The sequence below is a fragment of the Oncorhynchus gorbuscha genome, unplaced genomic scaffold (assembly GCF_021184085.1).
Source record: "Oncorhynchus gorbuscha isolate QuinsamMale2020 ecotype Even-year unplaced genomic scaffold, OgorEven_v1.0 Un_scaffold_2510, whole genome shotgun sequence".
Classification (NCBI taxonomy): domain Eukaryota; kingdom Metazoa; phylum Chordata; class Actinopteri; order Salmoniformes; family Salmonidae; genus Oncorhynchus; species Oncorhynchus gorbuscha.
Window position 1 is genome coordinate 15,997 of NW_025747002.1, and position 27,886 is coordinate 43,882.

The window sequence follows — 27,886 nt, forward strand, 5'->3', positions numbered from 1 at the left end:
CAGTCATATATAGTCTGATACAGTCAGACCAGTCATATATAGTCTGATACAGTCACTAACTCCATGTTCAGACCAGTCATATATAGTCTGATACAGTCAAACCAGTCATATATAGTCTGATACAGTCAGTAACTCCATGTTCAGACCAGTCATATATAGTCTGATACAGTCAGACCAGTCATATATAGTCTGATACAGTCAGACCAGTCATATATAGTCTGATACAGTCACTAACTCCACGTTCAGACCAGTCATATATAGTCTGATACAGTCAGACCAGTCATATATAGTCTGATACAGTCACTAACTCACGTTCAGACCAGTCATATATAGTCTGATACAGTCAGTCTAACAGTCCAGTTCAGACCAGTCATATATAGTCTGATACAGTCACTAACTCCATGTTCAGACCAGTCATATATAGTCTGATACAGTCACTAACTCCATGTCCAGACCAGTCATATAGTCTGATACAGTCAGACCAGTCATATATAGTCTGATACAGTCAGACCAGTCATATATAGTCTGATACAGTCACTAACTCCATGTCCAGACCAGTCATATAGTCTGATACAGTCACTAACTCCATGTCCAGACCAGTCATATAGTCTGATACAGTCAGACCAGTCATATATAGTCTGATACAGTCACTAACTCCATGTCCAGACCAGTCATATAGTCTGATACAGTCAGACCAGTCATATATAGTCTGATACAGTCACTAACTCCATGTCCAGACCAGTCATATAGTCTGATACAGTCAGACCAGTCATATATAGTCTGATACAGTCACTAACTCCATGTCCAGACCAGTCATATAGTCTGATACAGTCACTAACTCCATGTCCAGACCAGTCATATAGTCTGATACAGTCAGACCAGTCATATATAGTCTGATACAGTCAGACCAGTCATATATAGTCTGATACAGTCACTAACTCCATGTCCAGACCAGTCATATATAGTCTGATACAGTCAGACCAGTCATATAGTCTGATACAGTCACTAACTCCATGTCCAGACCAGTCATATAGTCTGATACAGTCAGACCAGTCAATATAGTCTGATACAGTCAGACCAGTCATATAGTCTGATACAGTCAGACCAGTCATATATAGTCTGATACAGTCAGACCAGTCATATAGTCTATACAGTCAGACAGTCACTAACTCAATACAGTTCAGACCAGTCATATATAGTCTGATACAGTCAGACCAGAGTCTACAGTCAGACCAGTCATATAGTCTGATACAGTCAGACCAGTCATATATAGTCTGATACAGTCACTAACTCCACGTTCAGACCAGTCATATATAGTCTGATACAGTCACTAACTCCATGTTCAGACCAGTCATATATAGTCTGATACAGTCAGACCAGTCATATAGTCTGATACAGTCACTAACTCCACGTTCAGACCAGTCATATCTGGTCCCAGCATAACATCCACTGTATTTAATACAATAACAAACTGACGGATAAGTTCAGCGATGGCCTTCTGTGTTCTCCTCTCCAGCTTCTCCAGCTTCTTCGCCACGTCTCGTTTCAAATCCCTTCAATCAGAAACAGGATATTAGACCACAACAACAAGGCATACGGAAATTAACCAAGAATTAGACTTGTTCTACTCTGAAGTATAACGTCTTAGTGAAAATGTCTTACCAGTCAGGCTTCCTGGGGGCTAGGTTGGCCAAATCCTACGGAGGAAATATGATCACATGTATTTAAAATGGTGGAAACTTAACATGAACACTAATCAAAACAGCAGGCTATCTACTAACTGATCACAGAGGGCTTTGCATATCTGAACTATTTAAAGATCACCAACTTACCACTTCTTCAATGACCGACTCTGGGCTTTGCATATCTGAACTATTTAAAGATCACTAACTTACCACTTCTTCAATGACCGACTCTGGGCTTTGCATATCTGAACTATTTAAAGATCACTAACTTACCACTTCTTCAATGACCGACTCTGGGCTTTGCATATCTGAACTATTTAAAGATCACTAACTTACCACTTCTTCAATGACCGACTCTGGGCTTTGCATATCTGAACTATTTAAAGATCACTAACTTACCACTTCTTCAATGACCGACTCTGGGCTTTGCATATCTGAACTATTTAAAGATCACTAACTTACCACTTCTTCAATGACCGACTCTGGTTTCCCTGCATCTAGCTGCTCCTTCACTTTCTCCTCCACTGGAACAACACAAAGCATGTCTTATGTACAGCTGCATCCTGTAGTAGTTACAGCACCAGTCAAAGGTTTAGACACACCGACTCATTCAAGAGTTTCTCTTTATTTTTTACATTGTAGAATAATAGTGAAGACATCAAAACTATGAAATTACACATATGGAATCATGTAGTAACCAAAAAAAGTGATAAACAAATCTAAATATTTTTTTAAAATGTTAGGTTCTTCAAAGTAGCCACCTTTTGCCTTGATGACAGCTTTGCATACTCTTGGCATTCTCTCAACCAGCTTCATCAGGAATGCTTTTCCAACAGTCTTGGAGTTCCCACATATGCTGAGCAATTGTTGGCTGCTTTTCCTTCACTCTGCGGTCCAATTCATCCCAAACCATCTCAATTGGGTTGAGGTCGGTTGATTGTGTAGGCCAGGTCATCTGATGCAGCACTACATCACTCTCCTTCTTGGTAAAATAGCCCTTACACAGCCTAGAGGTGTGTTGGGTCATTGTCCTGTCGAAAAACAAATGATATTCCCCACTAAGCCCAAACCAGATGGGGTGGCGTATGGCTGCAGAATGCTGTTGTAGCCATGCTGGTTAAATGTGCCTTGAATTCAAAATAAATTACGGACAGTGTCACCAGCAAAGCACCCCCCCCCCACCTCCATGCTTCACGGTGGGAACCACACATGTGGAGATTATCCGTTCACCTACTCTCCGTCTCAAAGACACCGCGGTTGGAACCAAAAATCTCAAATTTGGACTCATCAGACCAAAGGACAGATTTCCACCAGTCTAATGTCCACTGCTCGTGTTTCTTGGCCCAAGCAAGTCTCTTCTTATTGGTGTCCTTTAGTAGTGGTTTCTTTACAACAATTCAACCATGAAGGCCTGATTCACAGTCTCCTCTGAACAGTTCATGTTAAGATGCATCTGTTACTTGAACTCTGAAGCATTTATTTGGGCTGCAATTTCTGAGGCTGGTAACTCTAATGAACTTATCCTCTGCAGCAGGTAACTCTGGGTCTTCCTTTCCTGTGGCGGTCCTCATGAGAGCCAGTTTCATCATAGCGCTTGATTGTCATTTCTCTTTGCTTATTTGAGTTGTTCTTGTCATAATATTGACTTGGTCTTTTACCAAATAGGGCTATCTTCTGTATACCACCCGACCATGTCACAACTGAATGTCTCAAACACACTAAGAAGGAAAGACAACCCACAACTTAACAAGGCAGACCTGTTAATTGAAACTGGCTCTTCAATGCCAAGAGTGTTCAAAGCTGTCATCAAGGCAAAGGGTGGCTACTTGAATAATCTCAAATATAACATATATTTTCATTTGTTTAACACTTTTTGGTTACTACATGATTCCGTAGGTGTTATTTTAAAGTTTTGTAGTATTCAGTATAAATAGTCAAAATAAAGAAAAATGAGTAGGTGTCCCCAAACTTTTGACTGGTACTGTATGTACTCAACATCCTCACCACAGCAGTGCCTTCCCCAAGCTATTCTCTGGAGATAACTCCTCATCACTTCAGATGTCTCACCTGAAACAGGCTTGGCCTTGGGCACCTGTCTCTCCTTCAGCTCTTCATCCTCTGGGGTGTAGTTCCTCAGCTTCAGCTCTCTACTCAACACAAAACATGGCTTTAGTGCTGTGCATTGCTTTATACCCATAAGCTATACCATAAACAGGTGTGTGAGAGAGAGAGTATGGTAAAGCACCAGGTGGTGGCAGTGTAGCCACATGTTTTAGGTCCTACTACAGAACCAGCTGAGGAGAGGAGACAGTCTACAGGCCTAAACTACATGTATTAGGTCCTACTACAGAACCAGCTGAGGAGAGGAGACAGTATACAGGCCTAAACCACATGTATTAGGTCCTACTACAGAACCACAGAACCAGCTGAGGAGAGGAGACAGTCTACAGGCCTAAACCACATGTATTAGGTCCTACTACAGAACCAGCTGAGGAGAGGAGACAGTCTACAGGCCTAAACCACATGTATTAGGTCCTACTACAGAACCAGCTGAGGAGAGGAGACAGTCTACAGGCCTAAACCACATGTATTAGGTCCTACTACAGAACCAGCTGAGGAGAGGAGACAGTCTACAGGCCTAAACCACATGTATTAGGTCCTACTACAGAACCAGCTGAGGAGAGGAGACAGTCTACAGGCCTAAACCACATGTATTAGGTCCTACTACAGAACCAGCTGAGGAGAGGAGACAGTCTACAGGCCTAAACCACATGTATTAGGTCCTACTACAGAACCAGCTGAGGAGAGGAGACAGTCTACAGGCCTAAACCAGAACCATGTATTACAGGCCTAAACTACTAGGTCCTACAGAACCAGCTGAGGAGAGGAGACAGTCTACAGGCCTAAACCACATGTATTAGGTCCTACTACAGAACCAGCTGAGGAGAGACAGTCTACAGGCCTAAACCACATGTATTAGGTCCTACTACAGGCCTAAACCATGTATTAGGTCCTACTACAGAACCAGCTGAGAGAGGAGACAGTCTACAGGCCTAAACCAAACACAGCTACAGTTTGTCATCTCTGGAGGTTACTATACCAGTCAGGGAATAAGGCCTCCCTTTATTCTGCTGAACACATCTCATTAGTATTCTCCATCTGCTCAATGGGTCTGTCTCCAGCACAGCAGATAACAGCTGAGGAGAGAGCTGGTGTCCCACATGCTACGATAGATTGTCATCGATCATTTTTTTAAATGGTATTTTACCTTTATTTAACGAGGCAAGTCAGTTAAGAACAAATTCTTATTTTCAATGACGGCCTGGGAACAGTGGGTTAACTGCCTGTTCAGGGGCAGAACGACAGATTTGTACCTTGTCAGCTCGGGGATTTGAACTTGCAACCTTTCGGTTACTAGTCCAACGCTCTAACCACTAGGCTACCCTGCCGCCCCAAGGGCCCTCTTGGTGGAATTCTTAGCGAGCTTGGATGACATCTCTGTAGGATAGACTGTTTGAGCCCAAAGACAGGAGAAAACCTAACCTTCAATGTATGCATCCCAAATCACCCTATTCTCTATATAGGGCCCTGGTCAAGAGTAGTGCACTATATAGGAAATAGTGCACTATTGGGAACACAGCCTGAGAACATGACTTTGAATAGGGATTCCTCCAGAGGGAGTGAACAGTGATTGGAGCATGGATCAGTGTTGAAAGGGGGACACCTAGTCAGTTGTACAACTGAATGCCTTCAACTGAAATGTGTCTTCTGCATTTAACCATCTGAATCAGAGAGGTGCAGAGGGCTGCCTTAAACATCCACGTCTTCGGCGCCCGGGAACACTGGGTTAACTGCCTTGTTCAGGGGCAGAGCAATAGATTTTAACCTCGTCAGCTCTGGGATTCGATCCAGCAACCTTTCGGTTACTGGCCCATCGCTCTAACCACTAGTTGAGATATAGGCTATAAGGTAGCTGGAGGAGATAGCAGAGAGTCTGTTGGGGATAGGTCTGAGTGTTGAGATGTAGGCTAGGTTAGTTGGAGGAGACAGGGATAGGTCTGGGTGTTGAGATGTAGGCTAGGTTAGCTGGAGGAGACAGGGATAGGTCTGAGTGTTGAGATGTAGGCTAGGTTAGCTTAGGTCTGGAGGTTAGCTGGAGAGACAGGGATAGGTCTGGGTGTTGAGATGTAGGCTAGGTTAGCTGGAGAAGACAGGGATAGGTCTGGGTGTTGAGATGTAGGCTAGGTTAGCTGGAGGAGACAGGGATAGGTCTGGGTGTTCAGATGTAGGCTAGGTTAGCTGGAGGAGACAGGGATAGGTGTTCAGATGTAGGCTAGGTTAGCTGGAGGAGACAGGGATAGGTCTGGGTGTTCAGATGTAGGCTAGGTTAGCTGGAGGAGACAGCAGAGGGCCTGTTGGGGATAGGTCTGGGTGTTGAGATGTAGGCTAGGTTAGCTAGAGGAGACAGGGATAGGTCTGGGTGTTGAGATGTAGGCTAGGTTAGTTGGAGGAGACAGGGATAGGTCTGGGTGTTGAGATGTAGGCTAGGTTAGCTGGAGGAGACAGCAGAGGGCCTGTTGGAGATAGGTCTGGGTGTTGAGATGTAGGCTAGGTTAGTTGGAGGAGACAGGGATAGGTCTGGGTGTTGAGATGTAGGCTAGGTTAGCTGGAGGAGACAGAAGAGAGCCTGTTGGGGATAGGTCTGGGTGTTGAGATGTAGGCTGGGTGTTGGTTAGCTGGAGGAGGGATAGGTCTGGGTGTTGAGAGGGATAGGTCTGGGTGTTGAGATGTGTGTTCAGAGGCTAGGTTAGCTGGAGGAGACAGCAGAGAGCCTGTTGGGTGAGGCATCTATCAGAGTTAGCAGTCAACCAACAGGCAGGTCAATACTTGTGTGGATCCAGGCTGGAATGCTGACATACTCTGGTCCACCACAGCTCAAAGCAGTCAGCTCAGAGCTACAGTGCATTCGAAATGTATTCAGATCCCTTGACATTTTCCACTTTGTTACGTTACAGCCTTATTCTAAAATTGATCAAGTAATTGTTTTCCCTCATCAACCTACACACAATTCCCCGTAATGACAAAGCGAAAACAGGTTCGCAAATATATTAAGAATTAAAAACAGAAATACCTTATGTAAGTATTCAGAACCTTTGCTGTTAAACTCTAAATTGATCTCAGGTGCATCCTGTTTCCATGGATCATCCTTCAGATGTTTCTACAACTTGATTGGAGTCCACCTGTGGTAAATTCAACTGATTGGACATGGAAGGGAACACACCTGTCTATATAAGGTCCCACAGTTGACAGTGCATGTCAGAGCAAAAACCAAGCCATGCGGTCGATGTAATTGTCCGTAAAGCTCCGAGACAGGATTGTGTCGAGGCACAGATCTGGGGAAAGGTACCAAAACATTTCTGCAGCATTGGAGGTCCCCAAGAACACACTGACCTCCATCATTCTTAAAAATTGAAGCAGTTTGGAACCACCAAGACTCTTCCTAGAGCTGGCCGCCCGGCCAAATTGAACAATCAGGGGAGAAGGGCCTTGGTCAGGGGAGGTGACCAAGAACCCGATGGTCACTCTGACAGAGCTCCATAGTTCCTCTGTGAAGATGGGAGAACCTTCCCGAAGGACAACCATCTCTGCAGCACCCCACCAATCAGGTATTTATGGTAGAGTGGCCAGACAGAAGCCACTCCTTAGTAAAAGGCACAAGACAGCCCGCTTGAGTTTGCCAAAGGCACCTAAAGGACTCAGACCATGAGAAACAAGAGTGCCTGAATACCAAGCGTCACTTCTGGAGGAACCCTGGCACCATCCCTACGGTGAAGCATGGTGGTGGCAGCATCAGGCTGTGGGGATGTTTTTCAGCGGCAGGGACTGGAAGACTAGTCAGGATCGAGGGAAGATGAACAGAGCAAAGTACAGAGATTCTTGATGAAAACCTGCTGGAGAGAACTCAGGACCCCAGACTGGGGCGAAGGTTCACCTTCCAACAGGACAACGAAGGAGTGGTTTGGGGACAAGTCTCTGAATGTCCTTGAGTGGCCCAGCCAGAGCCCAGACTTGAACCTGATCGAACATCTCTGGAGAGACCTGAAAATAGCTGTGCAGCGACGCTACCCATCCAACCGGACAGAGCTTGATAGGATCTGCAGAGAAGAATAGGAGAAACTCACCAAATACAGGTGTGTCAAGCTTGTAACATCATATCCAAGAAGACTTGAGGCTGTAATCGCTGCCAAAGGTGCTTCAACAAAGTACTGAGTAAAGGGTCTGAATACTTATGCAAAACATGATATTTCAGTTTTTTCCTTTTAATAAACTTACCAACATTTCTTCAAACCTGTTTTTGCCTTGTCATTATGGGGTATTGTAAGCTGATAAATTGGTAAAAATAAATAAATAAAACCTTAAGAAAAAGGCTGTAATGTAATAAAATGTGGAAAAAGTCAAGGGGTCTGAATACTTTCAGAATGCACTGTACTTTCCATGGACCTACAGTAGCGTAGCAGTAACCTACAGACTGGCCCTAGTTGTCAGAACATGGGAGAAAACAGAACTGTTCACAATCAGCCTACATGAAAGCAACAGGAAGTCATGGAGGACAACCACGTCTGCTGCATTACAGCCATCTTGGTCTTTTCGCTGTTCTGCAATCTGAGCTCCCATGCAATTTTAATAACTACATAGCTGGTCACAAGATATTGTCTCAGAAGACTAACAGAGGGGTGGAAAAAACATGTTGCAAGTAGCAAAGTGTTTGTACCCAGCGTCCATACCACGGCCAGTACTGTTCCACTCTCTTCAGAAGTACTTCCTGAGTTTGACCCACAAAACAAAACACACAAACCCAGGCTGGCTGCATCCCACACGGCACCCATAGGGATCTTATCAAAAGCAGTGCACTAAATAGGGCATAGTGTGTCATTTGGAACGCAGTAGAGGGATTTGCAATGGCCAGCCTGTGAGTGCACTGCCAGCCCAGTGCTGCCTGGACTATCATTAAACATAAACAATGGAAAAAAAGAGTCTGTCGTGTGGGAGGAAGAGAGAGATGGCTGCTTTTGTTCCTGCAGCTGACTGGGCTCTGTGTTTCAGCTGCAGGATATTTGTGCAGCTATTGTTTAACACAGGACAACTACTCCAGCCCAGAGTAAACACTGAACACAGGACACCTGACTGGGAGGATGAGGTGCATTGGGAGACCTTGGTCTAATTCACGATAGGCACCCATCTGGAACAAAAACTGACTGACTACCTGAAGGACAACCTGAAATGCTTGTTTTTGTTTTCCGTACTAATGAAAAGGAGAAACTAACCTGTGTCGCTCCTCTTCAGCTTCCTCCTCGGCCCGGTCCCTCTTCCTGTCTGGTTCCCCGTCCCCTCTCCATCTCTCACCTGTCAGGTGACAAACACCGGGCTATTAAAAGGTGAGGCTAAAACACCGGGCTACTGAGGTGACAAAACACCGGGCTACTGAGGTGACAAAACACCGGGCTACTGAGGTGACAAAACACCGGGCTACTGGAGGTGACAAAACACCTACTGAGGTGACAAACACACCGGGCTACTGAGGTGACAAAACACCGGGCTACTGAGGTGACAAAACACCGGGCTACTGAGGTGACAAAAACACCTGAGGTGGGCTACTGAGGTGACAAAACAACTACTGAGGTGACAAAACAACTGAGGTGACAAACACTGGGTAACATTTAGCAGAGCTGTTAGCAGCACTGCTACTAAAATCATGGCCGCCACTGCAAAATAATTTAAATAAATAATTATGTACTTTTTTAGGATGGTCAAATGTTTTCAATGTAAACTTAAAATCACTAAAACCAGATATAAAGTATGTAGAAAAGATAAATGGACCTAATATATATATTATATGTACACTACCATTCAAAAGTTTAGGGTCACTTAGAAATGTCCTTCTTTTTGAAAGAAAAGTACATTTTTGTCCATTAAAGTATCAAATTGATCAGAAATACAGTGTAGACATTGTTAATGTTGTTAATGACTAATGTAGCTGGAAACAGCTGATTTTAAAAAAATGGAGTTTCTACATAGGCCCATTATCAGCAACCATCACTCCTGTGTTCCAATGGCACGTTGTGTTAACTAATCCAAGTTTATCATTTGAAAAGGCTATTTGATCATTAGAAAACCTTTTGCAATTATGTTAGCACATCTGAAAACTGTTGTTTGATTAAAGAAGCAATAAAACTGTCCTTTAGACTAGTTGAGTATCTGGAGCATCAGCATGTGGGTTTGATTACAGGCTCAAAATGGCGTGAAACAAAGGACTTTCTTCTGAAACTCGTCAGTCTATTCTTGTTCTGAGAAATGAAGGCTATTCCATGCGAGAAATTGCCAAGAAACTGAAGATCTCTTACAATGCTGTGTACTACTCCCTTCACAGTACAGCGCAAACTGACTCGAACCAGAATAGAAAGAGGAGTGGGAGGCCCCGGTGCACAGAGGACAAGTACATTAGAGTGTCTAGTTTGAGAAACTGTCCTCAACTGGAGGCTTCATTAAATAGTACCCGGAAAAACACCAGTCTCAACGTCAACAGTGAAGAGGCGACTCCGGGATGCTGGCCTTCTAGGCAGAGTTGCAAAGAAAAAGCCATATCTCAGACTGGCCAATAAAAAGAAAATATTAAGATGGGCAAAACAACAGACACTGGACAGAGGAATATTGGAAAAAAGTCTAAGTTTGAGGTGTTTGGATCACAAAGAAGAACATTCATGAGACCCAGAAAAAATGGTAGAGAAGTGCTTGACGCCATCTGTCAAGCATGGTGGAGGCAATGTGATGGTCTGGGGGTGCGTTGGTGGTGGTAAAGTGGGGGATTTGTACGGGGTAAAAGGGATCTTGAAGATGGAATCGCTCCATTTTACAACGTCCCGTACACAGCACTTAATTGGAGCCAATTTCCTCCTTCAACAGGACAATGACCCAAAGCACAACTCAAAAACTATGCAATAACCATTAAGGAAGAAGCAGTCCGCTGGTATTCTGTCTGTAATGGAGTGGCCAGCAGTCACTGGATCTCAACCCTATTGAGCTGTTGTGGGAGCAGCTTGACCGTATAAGAAGTACCCATCAAGCCAATCCAACTTGTGGGAGGTGCTTCAGGAAGCATGGGGTGAAATCTCTTCAGATGACCTTAAATTGACAACTAGAATGCCAAAGGTCTGCAAGGCTGTTATTGCTCCAAATGGAGGATTCTTTAACAAAAGCAAAAGTTTGAAGGACACTATTATTATAATTAAAAACAAAAACATTATTTATAACCTTGTCAACATCTTGACTATATTTCCTATTCATTTTGCAACTAATTCATGTATGTTTTCATGGAAAACAAGGACATGTCTAAGTGACGCCAAACGTTTGAACAGTAGTATGTATGTATGGATGTACAGTGGGGCAAAAAGTATTTAGTCAGCCACCAATTGTGCAAGTTCTCCACTTAAAAAGATGAAAGAGGCCTGTAATTTTCATCATAGGTACACTTCAACTATGACAGACACAATGAGAAAAAAATCCAGAAAATCACATTGTAGGATTTAATGAATTTATTTGCAAATTAAGGTGAAAATAAGTATTCATGTGACAAATACTGCCACAAGACAGGAGTTAGTACAATTAGCCAGGCCACAAGACAGGAGTCAGTACAACTAGCCAGGCCACAAGACAGGAGTCAGTACAACTAGCCAGGCCACAAGGCAGGAGTCAGTACAACTAGCCAGGCCACAAGGCAGGAGTCAGTACAACTAGCCAGGCCACAAGACAGGAGTCAGTACAACTAGCCAGGCCACAAGGCAGGAGTCAGTACAACTAGCCAGGCCACAAGACAGGAGTCAGTACAACTAGCCAGGCCACAAGACAGGAGTCAGTACAACTAGCCAGGCCACAAGACAGGAGTCAGTACAACTCAGTACAACTAGCCAGGCCACAAGACAGGAGTCAGTACAACTAACCAGGCCACAAGACAGGAGTCAGTACAACTAGCCAGGCCACAAGACAGGAGTCAGTACAACTAGCCAGGCCACAAGACAGGAGTCAGTACAACTCAGGCCACAAGACTAGCCAGGCCACAAGGCAGGAGTCAGTACAACCCAACCAGGCCACAAGGCAGGAGTCAGTACAACTAGCCAGGCCACAAGACAGGAGTCAGTACAACTAACCAGGCCACAAGACAGAGTTAGTGGTTCCCTGTATGAAAACATGTCACCATAAAACATACACATGTAAACAAAAAGAAGAAGTGATGTTTTTTAAATTTTTATATCAGACGGTTGTTGACCGTGACCCAAGTCACAAAGCATAACAATGAGGACTAGCAGGCCTCCTCCCAGTCCTGCATTTTCCTGGAGAGGCTTCCTGTCCACCAGCTGGAACAATCAAAACGGACTCATTCTCCAGTACAGTACAACAATCACATGCTGCAGGAATGTCAACAGCCGTTCATCAAGAATAGCCAGGCTGCTGGGACAAGCCCACTACGGGGCTGTCACTGGCTGGCTCAGCCAAACAGACTGAAGGACATTCCCGATTGTGTTGCAAATGGCCACCTATTCAACAGAGCCCCGGTCAAAAGTAGTGCACTATATAGGGCGTAGGGTGCCATTTGGGAGGGAGACCAAGTCTTAACGGCCAAAACTGTGGCTTGCTTGAACAACAACAGATGTAGTGTCATTTGGAGGACGTTTGCTGCAGTAGAACAAAATACTCATCATGTAAACAAAGGGCCGGAGGGTCAAGGAGGAAGATGTAAAGTGGACTTTGGTTGTGTTGTCGCACTCACACACACTGGTAGACATACAGTGTGTGTGTGTGTGTGTGTGTGTGTGTGTGTGTGTGTGTGTGTGTGTGTGTGTGTGTGTGTGTGTGTGTGTGTGTGTGTGTGTGTGTGTGTGCGCGTGTGTGTGTAACTGATAAAAATCCAAACTCTTTAGGCGAGGGGCCTATCCCTAGTAGGGAAACACTGGTGCCGTATTATGTAGCTATAAGTTGAGGAGCCATGATGACTAGCTAAATGTCGAGGGGCCATACTGAACAGAGCATCTGCCAGCTAGCTAGCTACAAAGAAAAAAATGTGTGATGATATAAAATGCATTGTAGGATACAAATGGGATCATCACACGGAGTTCTCACTACCTAAGAGCTCCATCTTGAATCACTGCTGAGACGCCCTCTAGTTTGGGACCGTATCAACAACAGAGGAACGCCCAACTGGGTTCTGTTATATGGAGGCGGAGTTGAGGTGATATCTGGTCGCGGATTGGGTAGAACAACAACATGTAGTCACCATCAGTCAATTGTAGTAAAAAATGTTCCATTCTGAAAAGGCTGTTACATTCTGTTACCTATGTTAGTCCTGTACAACTACAGTCCTTCTGCAGGGTGCTGAGTGTATACCTTCAATACAAACTTGACATTTTTGTCGTACTATGCAAACTGAGATTCAATTGGGCTATCCGGGATCCTCAGGACGTCCCTACCCTAAACCCTAACCATTTAAAAAGTTCAGTTCAAAATGGGGACCCAATGGACCCAATTGAATCTTAGCTTACATAGTACGAGCAACGAGGGAAAAGTCGGTTTAAAGTATGAATTTCATCACCCGGCAGAAGGAATGTGGTTGTACATAGAGACTAACATATTAGAGACTAACATAGGGACTAACATATTAGAGACTAACATAGGGACTAACATATTAGAGACTAACATAGGGACTAACATATTAGAGACTAACATAGGACTAACATATTAGAGACTAACATAGGGACTAACATATTAGAGACTTAACATAGGGACTAACATATTAGAGTAAACCAAATGCATGCTTTTCAACCGATCGCTGCCTGCACCCGCATGCCCGACTAGCATCACCACCCCTGGATGGTTCCGACCTTGAATATGTGGACATCTATAAGTACCTAGGTGTCTGGCTAGACTGCAAACTCTCCTTCCAGACCCACATCAAACATCTCCAATCGAAAATCAAATCAAGAGTCGGCTTTCTATTCCGCAACAAAGCCTCCTTCACTCACGCTGCCAAGCTTACCCTAGTAAAACTGACTATCCTACCGATCTCGACTTCGGCGATGTCATCTACAAAATGGATTCCAACACTCTACTCAGCAAACTGATGCAGTCTATCACAGTGCCATCCGTTTTGTCACTAAAGCACCTTATACCACCCACCACTGCGACTTGTATGCTCTAGTCGGCTGGCCCTCACTACATATTCGTCACCAGACCCACTGGCTCCAGGTCATCTACAAGTCCATGCTAGGTAAAGCTCCGCTTTTATCTCAGTTCACTGGTCACGATGGCAACACCCATCCGTAGCACGCGCTCCAGCAGGTGTATCTCACTGATCATCCCTAAAGCCAACACATCATTTGCCGCCTTCGTTCCAGTACTCTGCTGCCTGTGACTGAACGAATTGCAAACAAAATAAAAAAAAAAAAAAAAAAAATAGCTGAAGTTGGAGACTTTATCTCCTCACCAACTTCAAACATCAGCTATCCGAGCAGCTAACCGATCGCTGCAGCTGTACATAGTCTATAGGAAAATAGCCCACCCATTTTCACCTACCTCATTCCCATACTGTTTTTTATACTGTTTTTATTTATTTATTTTTCTGCTCTTTTGCACACCAATATCTCTACCTGTACATGACCATCTGATCATTTATCACTCCAGTGTTAATCTGCAAAACTGTATTATTCGCCTACCTCCTCAAGCCTTTTGCACACATTGTATATAGACTGCCCATTTTTTTTTCTACTGTGTTATTGACTTGTTAATTGTTTATTCCATGTGTAACTCTGTGTTGTCTGTTCACACTGCTATGCTTTATCTTGGCCAGGTCGCAGTTGCAAAATGAGAACTTGTTCTCAACTAGCCTACCTGGTTAAATAAAGGTGAAATAAAATAAAAAAATAAAATAAAGAGACTAACATAGGGACATGTAAGGGTTTTCAGCATTGACACTTTTACAAGAATTGACTGATGGTGGCTCAATGTTGTTAAATCAATTTGTCACATGACTGGTAAACATCCTAGACCCACTTCCATTTGCTTACCACCCCAATAATCTACAGACAATGCCATCGCACTGCCCTATCCCATCTGGACAAGAGGAATACCTATGTCAGACCACTCATTGGCTATAGCTCAGCCTTCAACATCATAGTACCCTTTTAAGCTCATCATTAAGCCCGGCCCTGGGTCTGATCACGGCCCTGTGCAACTGGTTCTTGGCTGGTCGCCTCAGGTGGTGAAGGTAGGAAACACCACTTCACTGATCCTTAACACAGGGGCCCCACAAGGGTGCGTATCAGCCCCTCCTGTACTACCTGTTCACCCTACTGCGTGGCCATGCACGCTCCAACTCAATCATCAAGTTTGCAGACGTCAACAGTAGTAGACCTGACTACCAACAATGACGAGACCGCTACAGGGAGGAAGTGAGGACCCTGGCGGGGTGTGGTGCCAAGATAATATAACCACTCCTCAAGAAACGAAGGAACTGATCACAGACTTCAGGAAACAGCAGAGGTGCACGCCCCTATCCATATCGACTGGACCGCAGTGGAGAAGGTGGAAAGCTTCAAGTTCCTTGGCTTCAAGTTGCAAATCTCCAAGTTGCTTAACTTTGGGGCGGCAGGTAGCCTAGTGATTAGAGCGTTGTACTAGTAACTGAAAAGTTGCTGACGAGGTAAAAGTCTGTTGTTCTGCCCTGAACAAGGCAGTTAACCCACTGTTCATAGGCCGTCATTGAAAATAAAAAATTTGTTCCTAACTGATTTGCCTAGATAAATAAGATTTATTTTAAATAACAATAAAAATACATCACTGACAATCTGAAATGGTCCACCCATGCAGACAGTGTGGTGATGAAGGCACAGCAGCGCCTCTTCAATCTCAGGAGGCTGAAGAAATGTAGCTTGGCCCCTAAGACTCTCAGAACCTTTACATATGCACAATTGAGAGCATTATGTCGGGCTGTATCACCGCCTGATACGGCAACTGCACCGCCCACCACCACAGGGCTCTCCAGAGGGTGGTGAGGTCTGCCCAACGCTTCACCTGGGGCACACTACCTGCCCTCCAGAACATCTACAGCACCCGATGTTACAGGAAGGCCAAAATATCATCAAGGACATCAACCACCCGAGCCACTGCCTGTTCACCCCGCTATCATCCAGAAGGCGAGGTCAGAACAGGCGCATCAAAGCTGGGCCCGAGAGACTAAAAAAGCTTATATCTCAAGGCCATCAGACTATTAAATAGCCATCACTACCCGGTTACTCAACCCTGCACCTTAGAGGCTGCTGCCCTATATATATAGACATGGACACATTGGCCACTTTAATCATGGAACACTATTCACTTTAATAATGTTTACACACTGCTTTACTCATCTCATATGTGTATATTGTATTCTATTCTACTGTATTTTAGTCAATGCCATGCCGACATTGCTCGTCCTAATATTTATATATTTCTTAATTCCATTCTTACTTTTAGGTTGTGTGTATTGTTGTGAATTGTTAGATACTACCTGTTGAGCTAGGATCACAAGCATTTTGCTACACCTGCAATAACATCTGCTAAATATGTGTTTCCAATACAATTTGATGGTTCCAGACTTGGTGCATTGGTACCGCTTGCAGTGCGGTAGCAGAGAACAGTCTATGACTTGGGTGGTCTGACAATTTTTAGGGGCTTCCTCCGACACCGCCTGGTATAGAGGTCCTGAATGGCAGGAAGCTCGGCTCCAGTGATGTACTGGGCCATACGCAATACCCTCTGTAGCTCTTAGAGATGTGGACAGCGAGTAACTTGAAGCTCTCAACCCGCTTCACTACAGCTCTGTCAAAATGAATGGGGGTGTACTTGGCCCTTCTGTTTCCTGTAGTACACGATCAGCTCCTTTGTCTTGCTGACATGCAGGGAGCGGTTGTTGTCCTGGCACCACACTGTCAGGTCTCTGACCTCCTCCCTATAGGCTGTCTCATAGTCGTAGGTGATCATCTGCCGTGTCATCAGCAAACTTAATGATGGAATTGGGAGTCGTGCTTGGCCACGCAGTTGTGGGTGAACAGGAGTACAAGAGGGGACTAAGCATGCACCCTGAGGAGCCCCGAGTTGAGAGTCAGCGTGGTGGATGTGTTGTCTACTCTCACCATCTGGGGGCGGCCCGTCAGGAAGTCCAGGATCCAGTTGCAGGTGTTAAGTTCCAGGATCCTTAGCTTAGTGATGAGCTTGGAGGGCACTATGGTGTTGAACGCTGCACTGTGACATTAGTCAATGTATTCTCACATGAACAGACTGCGTCATCTGTGGATCTGTTGGGGCGGTATGCGAATTGGAGTGGGTCCAGGGTGTCTGGGATGATGGTGTTGATGTGAGCCATGACCAGCCTTTCAAAAACATATCATGGCTACAGATGTGCTTACTAAGGGGCAATAGTCATTTAGACAGGTTGTTGCAATATGGTCATTTTTAGACAGGTTGCTGCTGGGGGCGATGGTCATTTAGACAGGTTGTTGCTTGGGGCGATGGTCATTTAGACAGGTTGTTACTTGGGGCGATGGTCATTTAGACAGGCTGTTACTTGGGGCGATGGTCATTTAGACAGGCTGTTACTTGGGGCGATGGTCATTTAGACAGGCTGTTGCTTGGGGCGATAGTCATTTAGACAGGCTGTTGCTTGCAAATCCCATGACCAGTTATCAAAACAACCCAGCGAGAATAAAGTTGAGAATTCTCAGCTAATATCAACAGTCGATTAATGAACTAACATGTTTGAGTAAATTATCCCATCATAGCTAGCTAGCTAATTTCACCATCAGTTCACAACTAGCATAGCAAGCTAAATACAGACAGCTAGTTAGCTAGCCTAGTAGTTATCTAACTAGTTAACCATGTAGAATCTGTTATTTGAGCTTCCAGTTAATCCGTTCTGCACAGCTAACGTTATCTAGCTGTGTACATTTCAAACGAATGTCAAGAGCAATGCTGTGTGTAACTAGCTCCTGTTCTTTCCATCAGCTAGCTAACGTTACCTAGCTAACTCAAACAGCAGGTAGCGAGCTAGCTAATTCTATGTTTGTACTGTTTACACCACAGACATTGTTATTGCTGGGTGATACTCACTTGAAGTTGTCGACCTCTCAAAGCTTTAAGTCTTTCTTTCCTTTTTAATGCTTGTTCCTGCAGTGAACCAACCGACTGCTCCATTTTTGTTTCACGTTGTGTTGTCGTGGTTCGGAAATCGATTCATAGGACTAGCTAGTAGCTACTCTCAAAGGTTTAGCAGCGAGTGCTGAGCGCATCGATTCATGGCCTGAATATCTGAGCAAATAGGCAGGCTACTGGGGCCTACTGTATTAAATGATGTGCAAAATGATAACACACTAATATCATAAGAATATCTTATAAAATATGTATTTTTTTAAACCTATGCACTTCCTAGAGAAAAAGTAGAAGGCAAAATTATATCAAATTATAAGGCTGAAAAGCCTGCAATGTTACAGGACATCATGATCAACAATCAGGCCTCTATAATGTTTTTCAATGAAAATAAAACATCATACAACATTGGGCAAATATGCAGGGGTGCAAAAAAGAAACATTTCATTTGATCTTGGAAGGCTTTTTATTTGAAATAAGTCGTGGTTCAGTTGAACCTGGTCAACCAGTCGACTGCCTGCCCCTCTCCCAGACTTTAATTGGCTCAATGGAAATTCTGTCAATCTCTAGTGAATCTTTGTTTTCATTTCAACAGCTTTCCACTTGTGATGTGCAGGACGTCTGCACAAGATTGATGTTAAAAACATCCACTGGGGCTGATTTGTTTGATCCTTTCTTGTTGCAGCTTTCTGCTCCTCTGAATGCAGAATAACAACTATTATTTTTAACCTTACAATTATTCCTGGTACAATTCCCAGGGTCTGGAAGGTGGCCCATATACTCATCCACAAAGATGGTGATCTGTGTGACCTACATCTTCATTGAACTATTTCCAGACTCTCTTGTCTAGCAACAATTCTGTAGCTTCTGTAGCTCAGTTGGTAGAGCATGGCGCTTGTAACGCCAGGGTAGTGGGTTCGATTCCCGGGACGTAGAATGTATGCACACATGACTGTAAGTCGCTTTGGATAAAAGCGTCTGCTAAATGGCATATATTATTATTATATTAACAATTCTAGAATCCTTGGAAAACCTAAATTTATATCCTTTTTAACTAGGAAATGCATTCTAAATGTACACCAGTCAGGGTTCAGACCAGATTAAATAAAGCACCATCTTTACTACTTCTTTGGTTTTAAATGATTTTCTTAATTGTTTGGATAAGAAGAAACACTGTGCGGCCTCTTTTATTGACCCGTCTAAAGCCTCCGACACTATGGATCACTCAGTACCGTATTCAGAGGCTTTCGTCAATTGGCCTGGACCAGGCTGCATGCAGCTGGTTGGATAATGATTTAAAAGAATGAAAGCAGTGTGTATTTACAGGTGGTGTTAAATCCGTTTTTCTGGACAGAATAAAGACAGTCCCGCAGTGATCGATTCTTTAATTCTCTTGAGTATCCTCAAAAATTAAAATAAATAAATTCAAACGTTATTTGTCGCATGCGCCGAATACAACAGACCTTACAGTGAAATGCTTACTTACAAGCTTAAGCAATAATGAAGAGTATTTTTTAAAGTAAATAAAAAAATAATAATACAAACACAATAAAAGTTATATTTTTGAAGAAACACAATAACATAACTATAGAGGCTATATACAGGGGGTACTGCTACCGAGTCAATGTGTGGGGGTACCGGTTAGTCAATGTGCGGGGGTACCGGTTAGTCAATGTGCGGGGGTATCGGTTAGTCAATGTGGGGGTACCGGCACAATGTGAAACCGGTTAGTCAATGTCGGGGGTACCGTTAGTCAATGTGCGGGGTACCGTTAGTCAATGTGCGGGGTACCGTTTAGTCAGGGGTACCGTTAGTCAATGTGCAGGGGTACCGTTAGTCAATGTGCGGGGGTAAACCGGGTGCCGGGGGTTAGTCAATGTGCGGGGTACCGGTTAGTCAATGTGGGGTATGTTAGTCAATGTGTGGGGTACCGGTTAGTCAATGTGCGGGGTACCGGTTAGTCATCAAAAGGGTACCGGTTAGTCAATGCGGGGGTACGGTTAGCGGGGGGTACCCGGTTAGTCAATGTGTGGGGGTACCGGTTAGTCAATGTGTGGGGTACCGGTTAGTCAATGTGCGGGGGTACCGGTTAGTCAATGTGTGGGGGTACCGTTAGTCAATGTGCGGGGTACCGGTTAATGTGCGGGGGTTAGTCAATGTGCGGGGGTACCGGTTAGTCAATGGGGGGTACCGTTAGTCGGGGTACCGGTTAGTCAATGCGCGGGTACAGGCTCGCCGAGGTAATTGAGGAAACATATACAGTACATGTAAGTAGGGATAAAGTGAATATGCATAGATAATAAACAGCAGCATAAAAAAAAGGGTTTCAATGTAAATAGTCTGGGTGGCCATTTGATTACCTGTTCAGCAGTCTTATGGTTTGGGGTAGAAGCTGTTAAGCAGCCTTTTGGACCTAGATTTGCTTCGGTACCGCTTGCCATGTGATAGCAGAGAGAACAGTCTATGACTTGGGTGGCCTGGAGCCTTGACAATTCTTAGGGTCTTCCGCTGATACTGCCTGTTATAGAGGTCCTGGATGGCACAAAGCTTGGCCCCAGTGATGTACTGGGCCGTACACACTACCCTCTGTAGCGCCTTGCAGTCGGATGCAGAGTAGTTGCCATACCAAGCGGTGATGCAACCAGTCAGGCTCTCGATGGTGCAGCTGTAGAACTTTGAGGATCTGAGGACCCATGCCAAATCTTTTCAGTATAGCCTATGCTCCTGAATTCTTAACACAAATAATTATATTCTTACACTGTCAGTCTATAATCAGCACGTGAGTGAGGGTGGCTTTGTATTCATCCTTCATATAGAGAGAGAGGCCCAGCTAGGCCCAACAGAGAGGGCCACCCAGCCAGCACTGGGTAGTGGGTAGATCCTGGTGTGGAATGTAGGCCATTGCCATGGCAATATTACAGCTGCCTGCCTGGAGGTTCTGTTGTGGCCATCCTCCTGTTGACCAGTGTTTTCCCCATAGAATTAGGAATTAGAATACACATTTAATAGGATCTCTATGTTTGGCTCTGTGTTAAAATTCACCATCACACACAATCACTAACTTGTGTCAGTTGGTCATACAAGAAATATCGTTTTTTTCTCTTCTTACAAAAACATTTACTAAACCCAGACATTTGAATCTTGAGTCTTTATCAAAATAAATCGTCTATCCAATCCTATGTATATCAATTATTATCAGCCTCTGGGGTGTAATTCACAGTTCCCCGGACGATGCTGGGCCAATTGTGTGCCACCCTATCACGTCCGGTTGTGATACAGCCTGGAATCGAACCAGGATCTGTAGTGACGCCTATAGCACTGAGATGCAGTGCCTTAGACCGCTGTGCCGCTCGGGAGCCCCTCAGTGACTAGTGTGAGGTCATTGAGAGGCAGTGTTACCGCATTGGCACGAGGATACCGGCCCGGGATACCAACCCCAATCCCTTGCAGCTCCAACCCGTTTCAACAGTGTAGTTTCCCCAAAGCTCCACCTTTGACTGAACATCTTTGAGTTGGTACGTTAAAATATCAGTAAATCTTTGAAAATCTGACCGTAAAAAAAAAAAAACTCAACAAATATTGACTGGCTGAAGTAAAACTATTACGTTCTTTGTTGTCTGTCTTTTGTAATTTGTTCAATGAACCATAAAATAAGGAACCATCTGTACTGACACAATAAGGAAGCTCTTTCCTTCCGTATACACAACTAACTGTACATGTTCAATTACATATTTGTTTTTCAATGATATAGCCTATGTACACACAATCGCTCATGACGCAATTACGCAAGATTTTAGTTCTTGGTCTCTGAGACTATAACGTGTCTTTCTACCCCTCATTTGTTCAAATACATTAATTAACAAGATCCAGTATAGGAAATCCATACAGTGTACAATACTGTTCCCTGTTGAATAGATGTTTCACTGTAAGCCTGTACCTGTCGTCATGGTTATATATTTGTTTAATACCTTGTTTAATACCTCTGCTTTTATGGCTTTAGTGCTCTGTATTTCTTACTGTCAGATATAAACACTGAAAGGGGAGGGATCAGCTTGGATGGCTGTGTTTATAGAGGAGAGAGATCCACAAGCCAAGTGGGCAATGGGCAAGACTCAAGAGAAACACACTATGGGATGGTTTCCAGGGCACAGCCTAGTCCTGGACTAAACACCAAGCTCAATTAAGAATCCCCATTGAAAATGCTTTTAAGTCCAGTATTAGGAGTAATTTGTGTCAGGAAACGGCCCCTACATGTCTGTTTATAGCATAGAAATGGATTTCTAGCTCTATTCCAATTAACCATAGGCTGATTCAAGTAATTAGGACAAATCCTTTGGGAACATTTGGCACAGACTATTGTCATTTCCCAGAAATCCCCACATTGCCTGTCAGTTCAATATGCACATTGTTCTCTCTTTTGAAGGATAATGATGCTCTTTATTATCTTTGTTTAGTTTGATGGGGCTGCTAAGAGTGTATTTTGTGAGATGACAATGTTTTATTATATTTGGGCTTCATCATCATATTCAATTTGATAACGTAAATATTATAACATACAACATGTTGTAGCCTTTGTAAGTCCTGTTTAAATGTTTAGTTATAACTTTCAGATGGACATTTTTAAAGGGTGTATGTATCTTTAAGAAGATTACCTGTCCATACTACAGTGCGCTCGCAGTCTGTCGCGAAGCCAGAGGGTTTGCTTGAACGTTCCAAAAAGTGGATGTTTAGGAGACTTCTACAGAACGACGTGGAGTCAACGTCCTGCCGCTTCACTGCGCCGACTCTTTACTGTAGATATGGAAGGAGATGCATAACTGTATATTAAGACGTAAACCGTATTATAATAAGATACCATCTGACTGCTGTGTCCGTGGGAATTACTTCGTAATTGGGGGATCATCATATTCATTCGGGTTTATTTTGCTTTGGAATTCTGATCTGCTCTTGATATGATATCCACGGCAGATAGTTGTTTTTTAACCATGTCTTTTATAATTAATTTGGCAATCTGCTAAACTTTGGGAGAGCATACAATATTCTGTCTGTCGATCACTTTGGATACTGCGAGCTATGTTGCCAAGATGTTACAAGAGATCAATGTTTCGTCCTTTTTCTGGAAACAATCTTAACGCTCTTATTGTAAACAAATGTAAAAGTACAATGATACATTCATACTGAAACCAAGGGATTATACACAGGACGGTGGAGAATGGCTTCGAAGGAGAGGTTGAATGAGCTGTGGATTTTATATTACACCAAGGTAAGTTTAATAGGGGCTGACACCTGTTGTTGAATTGCAATTGTCCTATATTTGCTTGAAAGCTTTTTTCGAAGGTATCACCGAAAAACATGACTCCAGTGCACGCTACAGTTGGCAACCATATTTGCCTATGCTTGTTGTTCTGATAGTGAGCAGGCGGAATCGTATGAGGAAGTATTTGGGATTCATGCAGGATGTATTTTGAGCGTGTCGACTCATAATTTCGCCTCTGTCCATAAACAGGCAGTTTTATTCCGTGATATGCCAGCACTATCTACGGTTTAGTTGATCTGATTTTGTGAAACATTGTTCTAATTCTATGCTAGTATAACTTGGCGTCGACAATTCTGAATATGGTTCCTTTACCTGCTGGCTACTGCCAAGGTCAGAGACGGAATAGGAAGCGAGACACCCCACTCGATGTTTCTTTCTGGTCCAGACCCAGCTGCTACTGAATTAGTATCTATGGGAGACCCACCCGTTAAGTAGACCGGAACGGACCATTTTTTTCAATGGTAAACTGCTTGAGTGAACCATCTTCATTTATCCACCATCTTTGGTCAGGTGCCCTCTTTACTTCCTGAATGTAGTTCCTACTTGTCACATGTATGTTGTTCACTTTAGCAGAGTTGGTGTAGGTCTATAGATAGTTATCCTTCTCTTATTTGTTTAACAGATTTATTCAGGGATATGGGTCATAGCATAACATATTTGCAACATTGTATTGGCAGTGGTGTAGCGCGGTTTCACGGCCCCGCAAGGTCTATGCAAGCCCTGTGCAATGGGACATAGATAAAAATGTGCCGTTTTATAGCAAATGTTGTGGTATTTTACACATTTTTGCCATGAGGCGGAGATAAAATGTTCCAGTTTTAAAGCTAATTTCCCCAAAACTCGTAGGCCGTGCGCTATGCCAGGTTGTATCAGTTTGTAGACTACTGCACTAGCACCTGCTTATAATACATTGTAGCCTACAAGAACACAACTGTTGCAACAGTATTAGTATTTATCAGCATCACAAAACTCCTTGTCTGAAATGTGCCGAGAAATTAAAATGTGTGTTATTGATATAGCCTACACACACTATTGGTCTGCATTGCAACCCTGACATATTACACCCAGGTCGGCCTAAAAACAAACATTTCCATAAGAGTGGTGGAAAAAGACTTGTCCTTGGTTTATTTTAGAATTGGGTGTGACTACTAACTGGCAATGGTCAGTCATCCATCCTTTTTCATGAATCCCTTTTTGAATGAAAACATATTGCCTGGAAATGAATTAATGATACTAAATTATTCACTAGATTTTGCAATCTGTTTCAAATGCCTAAGGAAAAGTTGCAATGAGTACTGCAGTTTTTTCCTATTATGTTATATGCCTATTTTGAGGTGCAGTTGGTGACATTCCCTCCTATACCCATGCAACCATACCTAGGCCTTTCTCTTCCTCTCCTCTCCATATTCACTCCTACTTCATAGCTTGAGGCACTGGCAGGCATTGAGGGGTTAAACATGGCAGAAGACAAAGCAGATGGACCTGTTTCAGCAGGTAGAAGTGCAGACAGAGGGCCCCTCCCTCATTAGGCCTACCTCCTGTCCTGTTGGTTCACTAACAGAGGGCCCCTCCCTCACTAGGCCTACCTCCTGTCCTGTTGGTTCAATAACAGAGGGCCCCTCCCTCACTAGGCCTACCTCCTGTCCTGTTGGTTCACTAACAGAGGAGGGCCCCTACCTCCCTCACTAACAGAGAAGGGCCTACCTCCTGTCCTGTTGGTTCACTAACAGAGAAGGGCCCCTCCCTCACTAGGCCTACCTCCTGTCCTGTTGGTTCACTAACAGAGGGCCCCTCCCTCACTAGGCCTACCTCCTGTCCTGTTGGTTCACTAACAGAGGGCCCCTCCCTCACTAGGCCTACCTCCTGTCCTGTTGGTTCACTAACAGAGAAGGGCCCCTCCCTCACTAGGCCTACCTCCTGTCCTGTTGGTTCACTAACAGAGGAGGGCCCCTCCCTCACTAGGCCTACCTCCTGTCCTGTTGGTTCACTATCAGAGAGGGCCCCTCCCTCACTAGGCCTACCTCCTGTCCTGTTGGTTCACTAACAGAGGAGGGCCCCTCCCTCACTAGGCCTACCTCCTGTCCTGTTGGTTCACTAACAGAGGAGGGCCCCTCCCTCACTAGGCCTACCTCCTGTCCTGTTGGTTCACTAACAGAGGAGGGCCCCTCCCTCACTAGGCCTACCTCCTGTCCTGTTGGTTCACTAACAGAGGAGGGCCCCTCCCTCACTAGGCCTACCTCCTGTCTTGTTGGTCCACTAACAGCCCACAGTGTGCATCCCGAATGGCACCCTATTCCCTATATAGTGCACTGCTTTTGACCAGGGCCTGCATAGGGAATAGGATGCAACCCCATTGCTGTTGGTTTAGATGCCCACACACAGTACATCTGGATGGGGTCACATTTAAGGCTGGGACGATACCAGTATCTCAATATTTTTTTCCATGGCAAAAATGTAAACACAAAGCAGACCAAAACTCTTTGGTCCTTTAACCTGCTGGATGTAACATATTGTGTGCTGTAGTTTGGAAAAATAAATACATGTGACTCTGGATGACAACATAATGATTTTTGTTTCCAACATTAAGGCTGTTTTCCTAAAACCCACTTTGTATTTTGTTTCATTGCCACTCTACTATTGAGTATCTCTATATACTGGTGTTGTCCCAGCCCTAGTTACATTGGTTGATTGAGTATCTCTATATACTGGTGTTGTCCCAGCCCTAGTTACATTGGTTGATTGAGTATCTCTATATACTGGTGTTGTCCCAGCCCTAGTTACATTGGTTGATTGAGTATCTCTATATACTGGTGTTGTCCCAGCCCTAGTTACATTGGTTGATTGAGTATCTCTATATACTGGTGTTGTCCCAGCCCTAGTTACATTGGTTGATTGAGTATCTCTATATACTGGTGTTGTCCCAGCCCTAGTTACATTGGTTGATTGAGTATCTCTATATACTGGTGTTGTCCCAGCCCTAGTTACATTGGTTGATTGAGTATCTCTATATACTGGTGTTGTCCCAGCCCTAGTTACATTGGTTGATTGAGTATCTCTATATACTGGTGTTGTCCCAGCCCTAGTTACATTGGTTGATTGAGTATCTCTATATACTGGTGTTGTCCCAGCCCTAGTTACATTGGTTGATTGAGTATCTCTATATACTGGTGTTGTCCCAGCCCTAGTTACATTGGTTGATTGAGTATCTCTATATACTGGTGTTGTCCCAGCCCTAGTTACATTGGTTGATTGAGTATCTCTATATACTGGTGTTGTCCCAGCCCTAGTTACATTGGTTGATTGAGTATCTCTATATACTGGTGTTGTCCCAGCCCTAGTTACATTGGTTGATTGAGTATCTCTATATACTGGTGTTGTCCCAGCCCTAGTTACATTGGTTGATTGAGTATCTCTATATACTGGTGTTGTCCCAGCCCTAGTTACATTGGTTGATTGAGTATCTCTATATACTGGTGTTGTCCCAGCCCTAGTTACATTGGTTGATTGAGTATCTCTATATACTGGTGTTGTCCCAGCCCTAGTTACATTGGTTGATTGAGTATCTCTATATACTGGTGTTGTCCCAGCCCTAGTTACATTGGTTGATTGAGTATCTCTATATACTGAGTATCTCTATATACTGGTGTTGTCCCAGCCCTAGTTACATTGGTTGATTGAGTATCTCTATATACTGGTGTTGTCCCAGCCCTAGTTACATTGGTTGATTGAGTATCTCTATATACTGGTGTTGTCCCAGCCCTAGTTACATTGGTTGATTGAGTATCTCTATATACTGGTGTTGTCCCAGCCCTAGTTACATTGGTTGATTGAGTATCTCTATATACTGGTGTTGTCCCAGCCCTAGTTACATTGGTTGATTGAGTATCTCTATATACTGGTGTTGTCCCAGCCCTAGTTACATTGGTTGATTGAGTATCTCTATATAGTGGTGTTGTCCCAGCCCTAGTTACATTGGTTGATTGAGTATCTCTATATAGTGGTGTTGTCCCAGCCCTAGTTACATTGGTTGATTGAGTATCTCTATATAGTGGTGTTGTCCCAGCCCTAGTTACATTGGTTGATTGAGTATCTCTATATAGTGGTGTTTCCCAGCCCTAGTTACATTGGTTGATTGAGTATCTCTATATAGTGGTGTTGTCCCAGCCCTAGTTACATTGGTTGATTGAGTATCTCTATATACTGGTGTTGTCCCAGCCCTAGTTACATTGGTTGATTGAGTATCTCTATATAGTGGTGTTGTCCCAGCCCTAGTTACATTGGTTGATTGAGTATCTCTATATAGTGGTGTTGTCCCAGCCCTAGTTACATTGGTTGATTGAGTATCTCTATATAGTGGTGTTGTCCCAGCCCTAGTTACATTGGTTGATTGAGTATCTCTATATAGTGGTGTTGTCCCAGCCCTAGTTACATTGGTTGATTGAGTATCTCTATATAGTGGTGTTGTCCCAGCCCTAGTTACATTGGTTGATTGAGTATCTCTATATACTGGTGTTGTCCCAGCCCTAGTTACATTGGTTGATTGAGTATCTCTATATACTGGTGTTGTCCCAGCCCTAGTTACATTGGTTGATTGAGTATCTCTATATACTGGTGTTGTCCCAGCCCTAGTTACATTGGTTGATTGAGTATCTCTATA

General features: G+C 43.8%; 1 protein-coding gene across 1 annotated transcript; it reads right to left on the reverse strand.

Annotated features, from left to right (window-relative positions):
- Positions 1-1,146: 1,146 nt before the first annotated feature.
- LOC124025885 (coiled-coil domain-containing protein 12-like) lies at positions 1,147-21,859 on the reverse strand. Its single transcript, XM_046339198.1, has 7 exons — positions 21,850-21,859; positions 9,011-9,089; positions 3,753-3,832; positions 2,148-2,209; positions 1,663-1,697; positions 1,359-1,553; positions 1,147-1,165 (listed from the first exon to the last, which is right to left on the reverse strand). Exons 1-7 carry the CDS (start codon positions 21,857-21,859, stop codon positions 1,147-1,149), a joined length of 480 nt encoding a protein of 159 aa, XP_046195154.1.
- Positions 21,860-27,886: the final 6,027 nt, after the last annotated feature.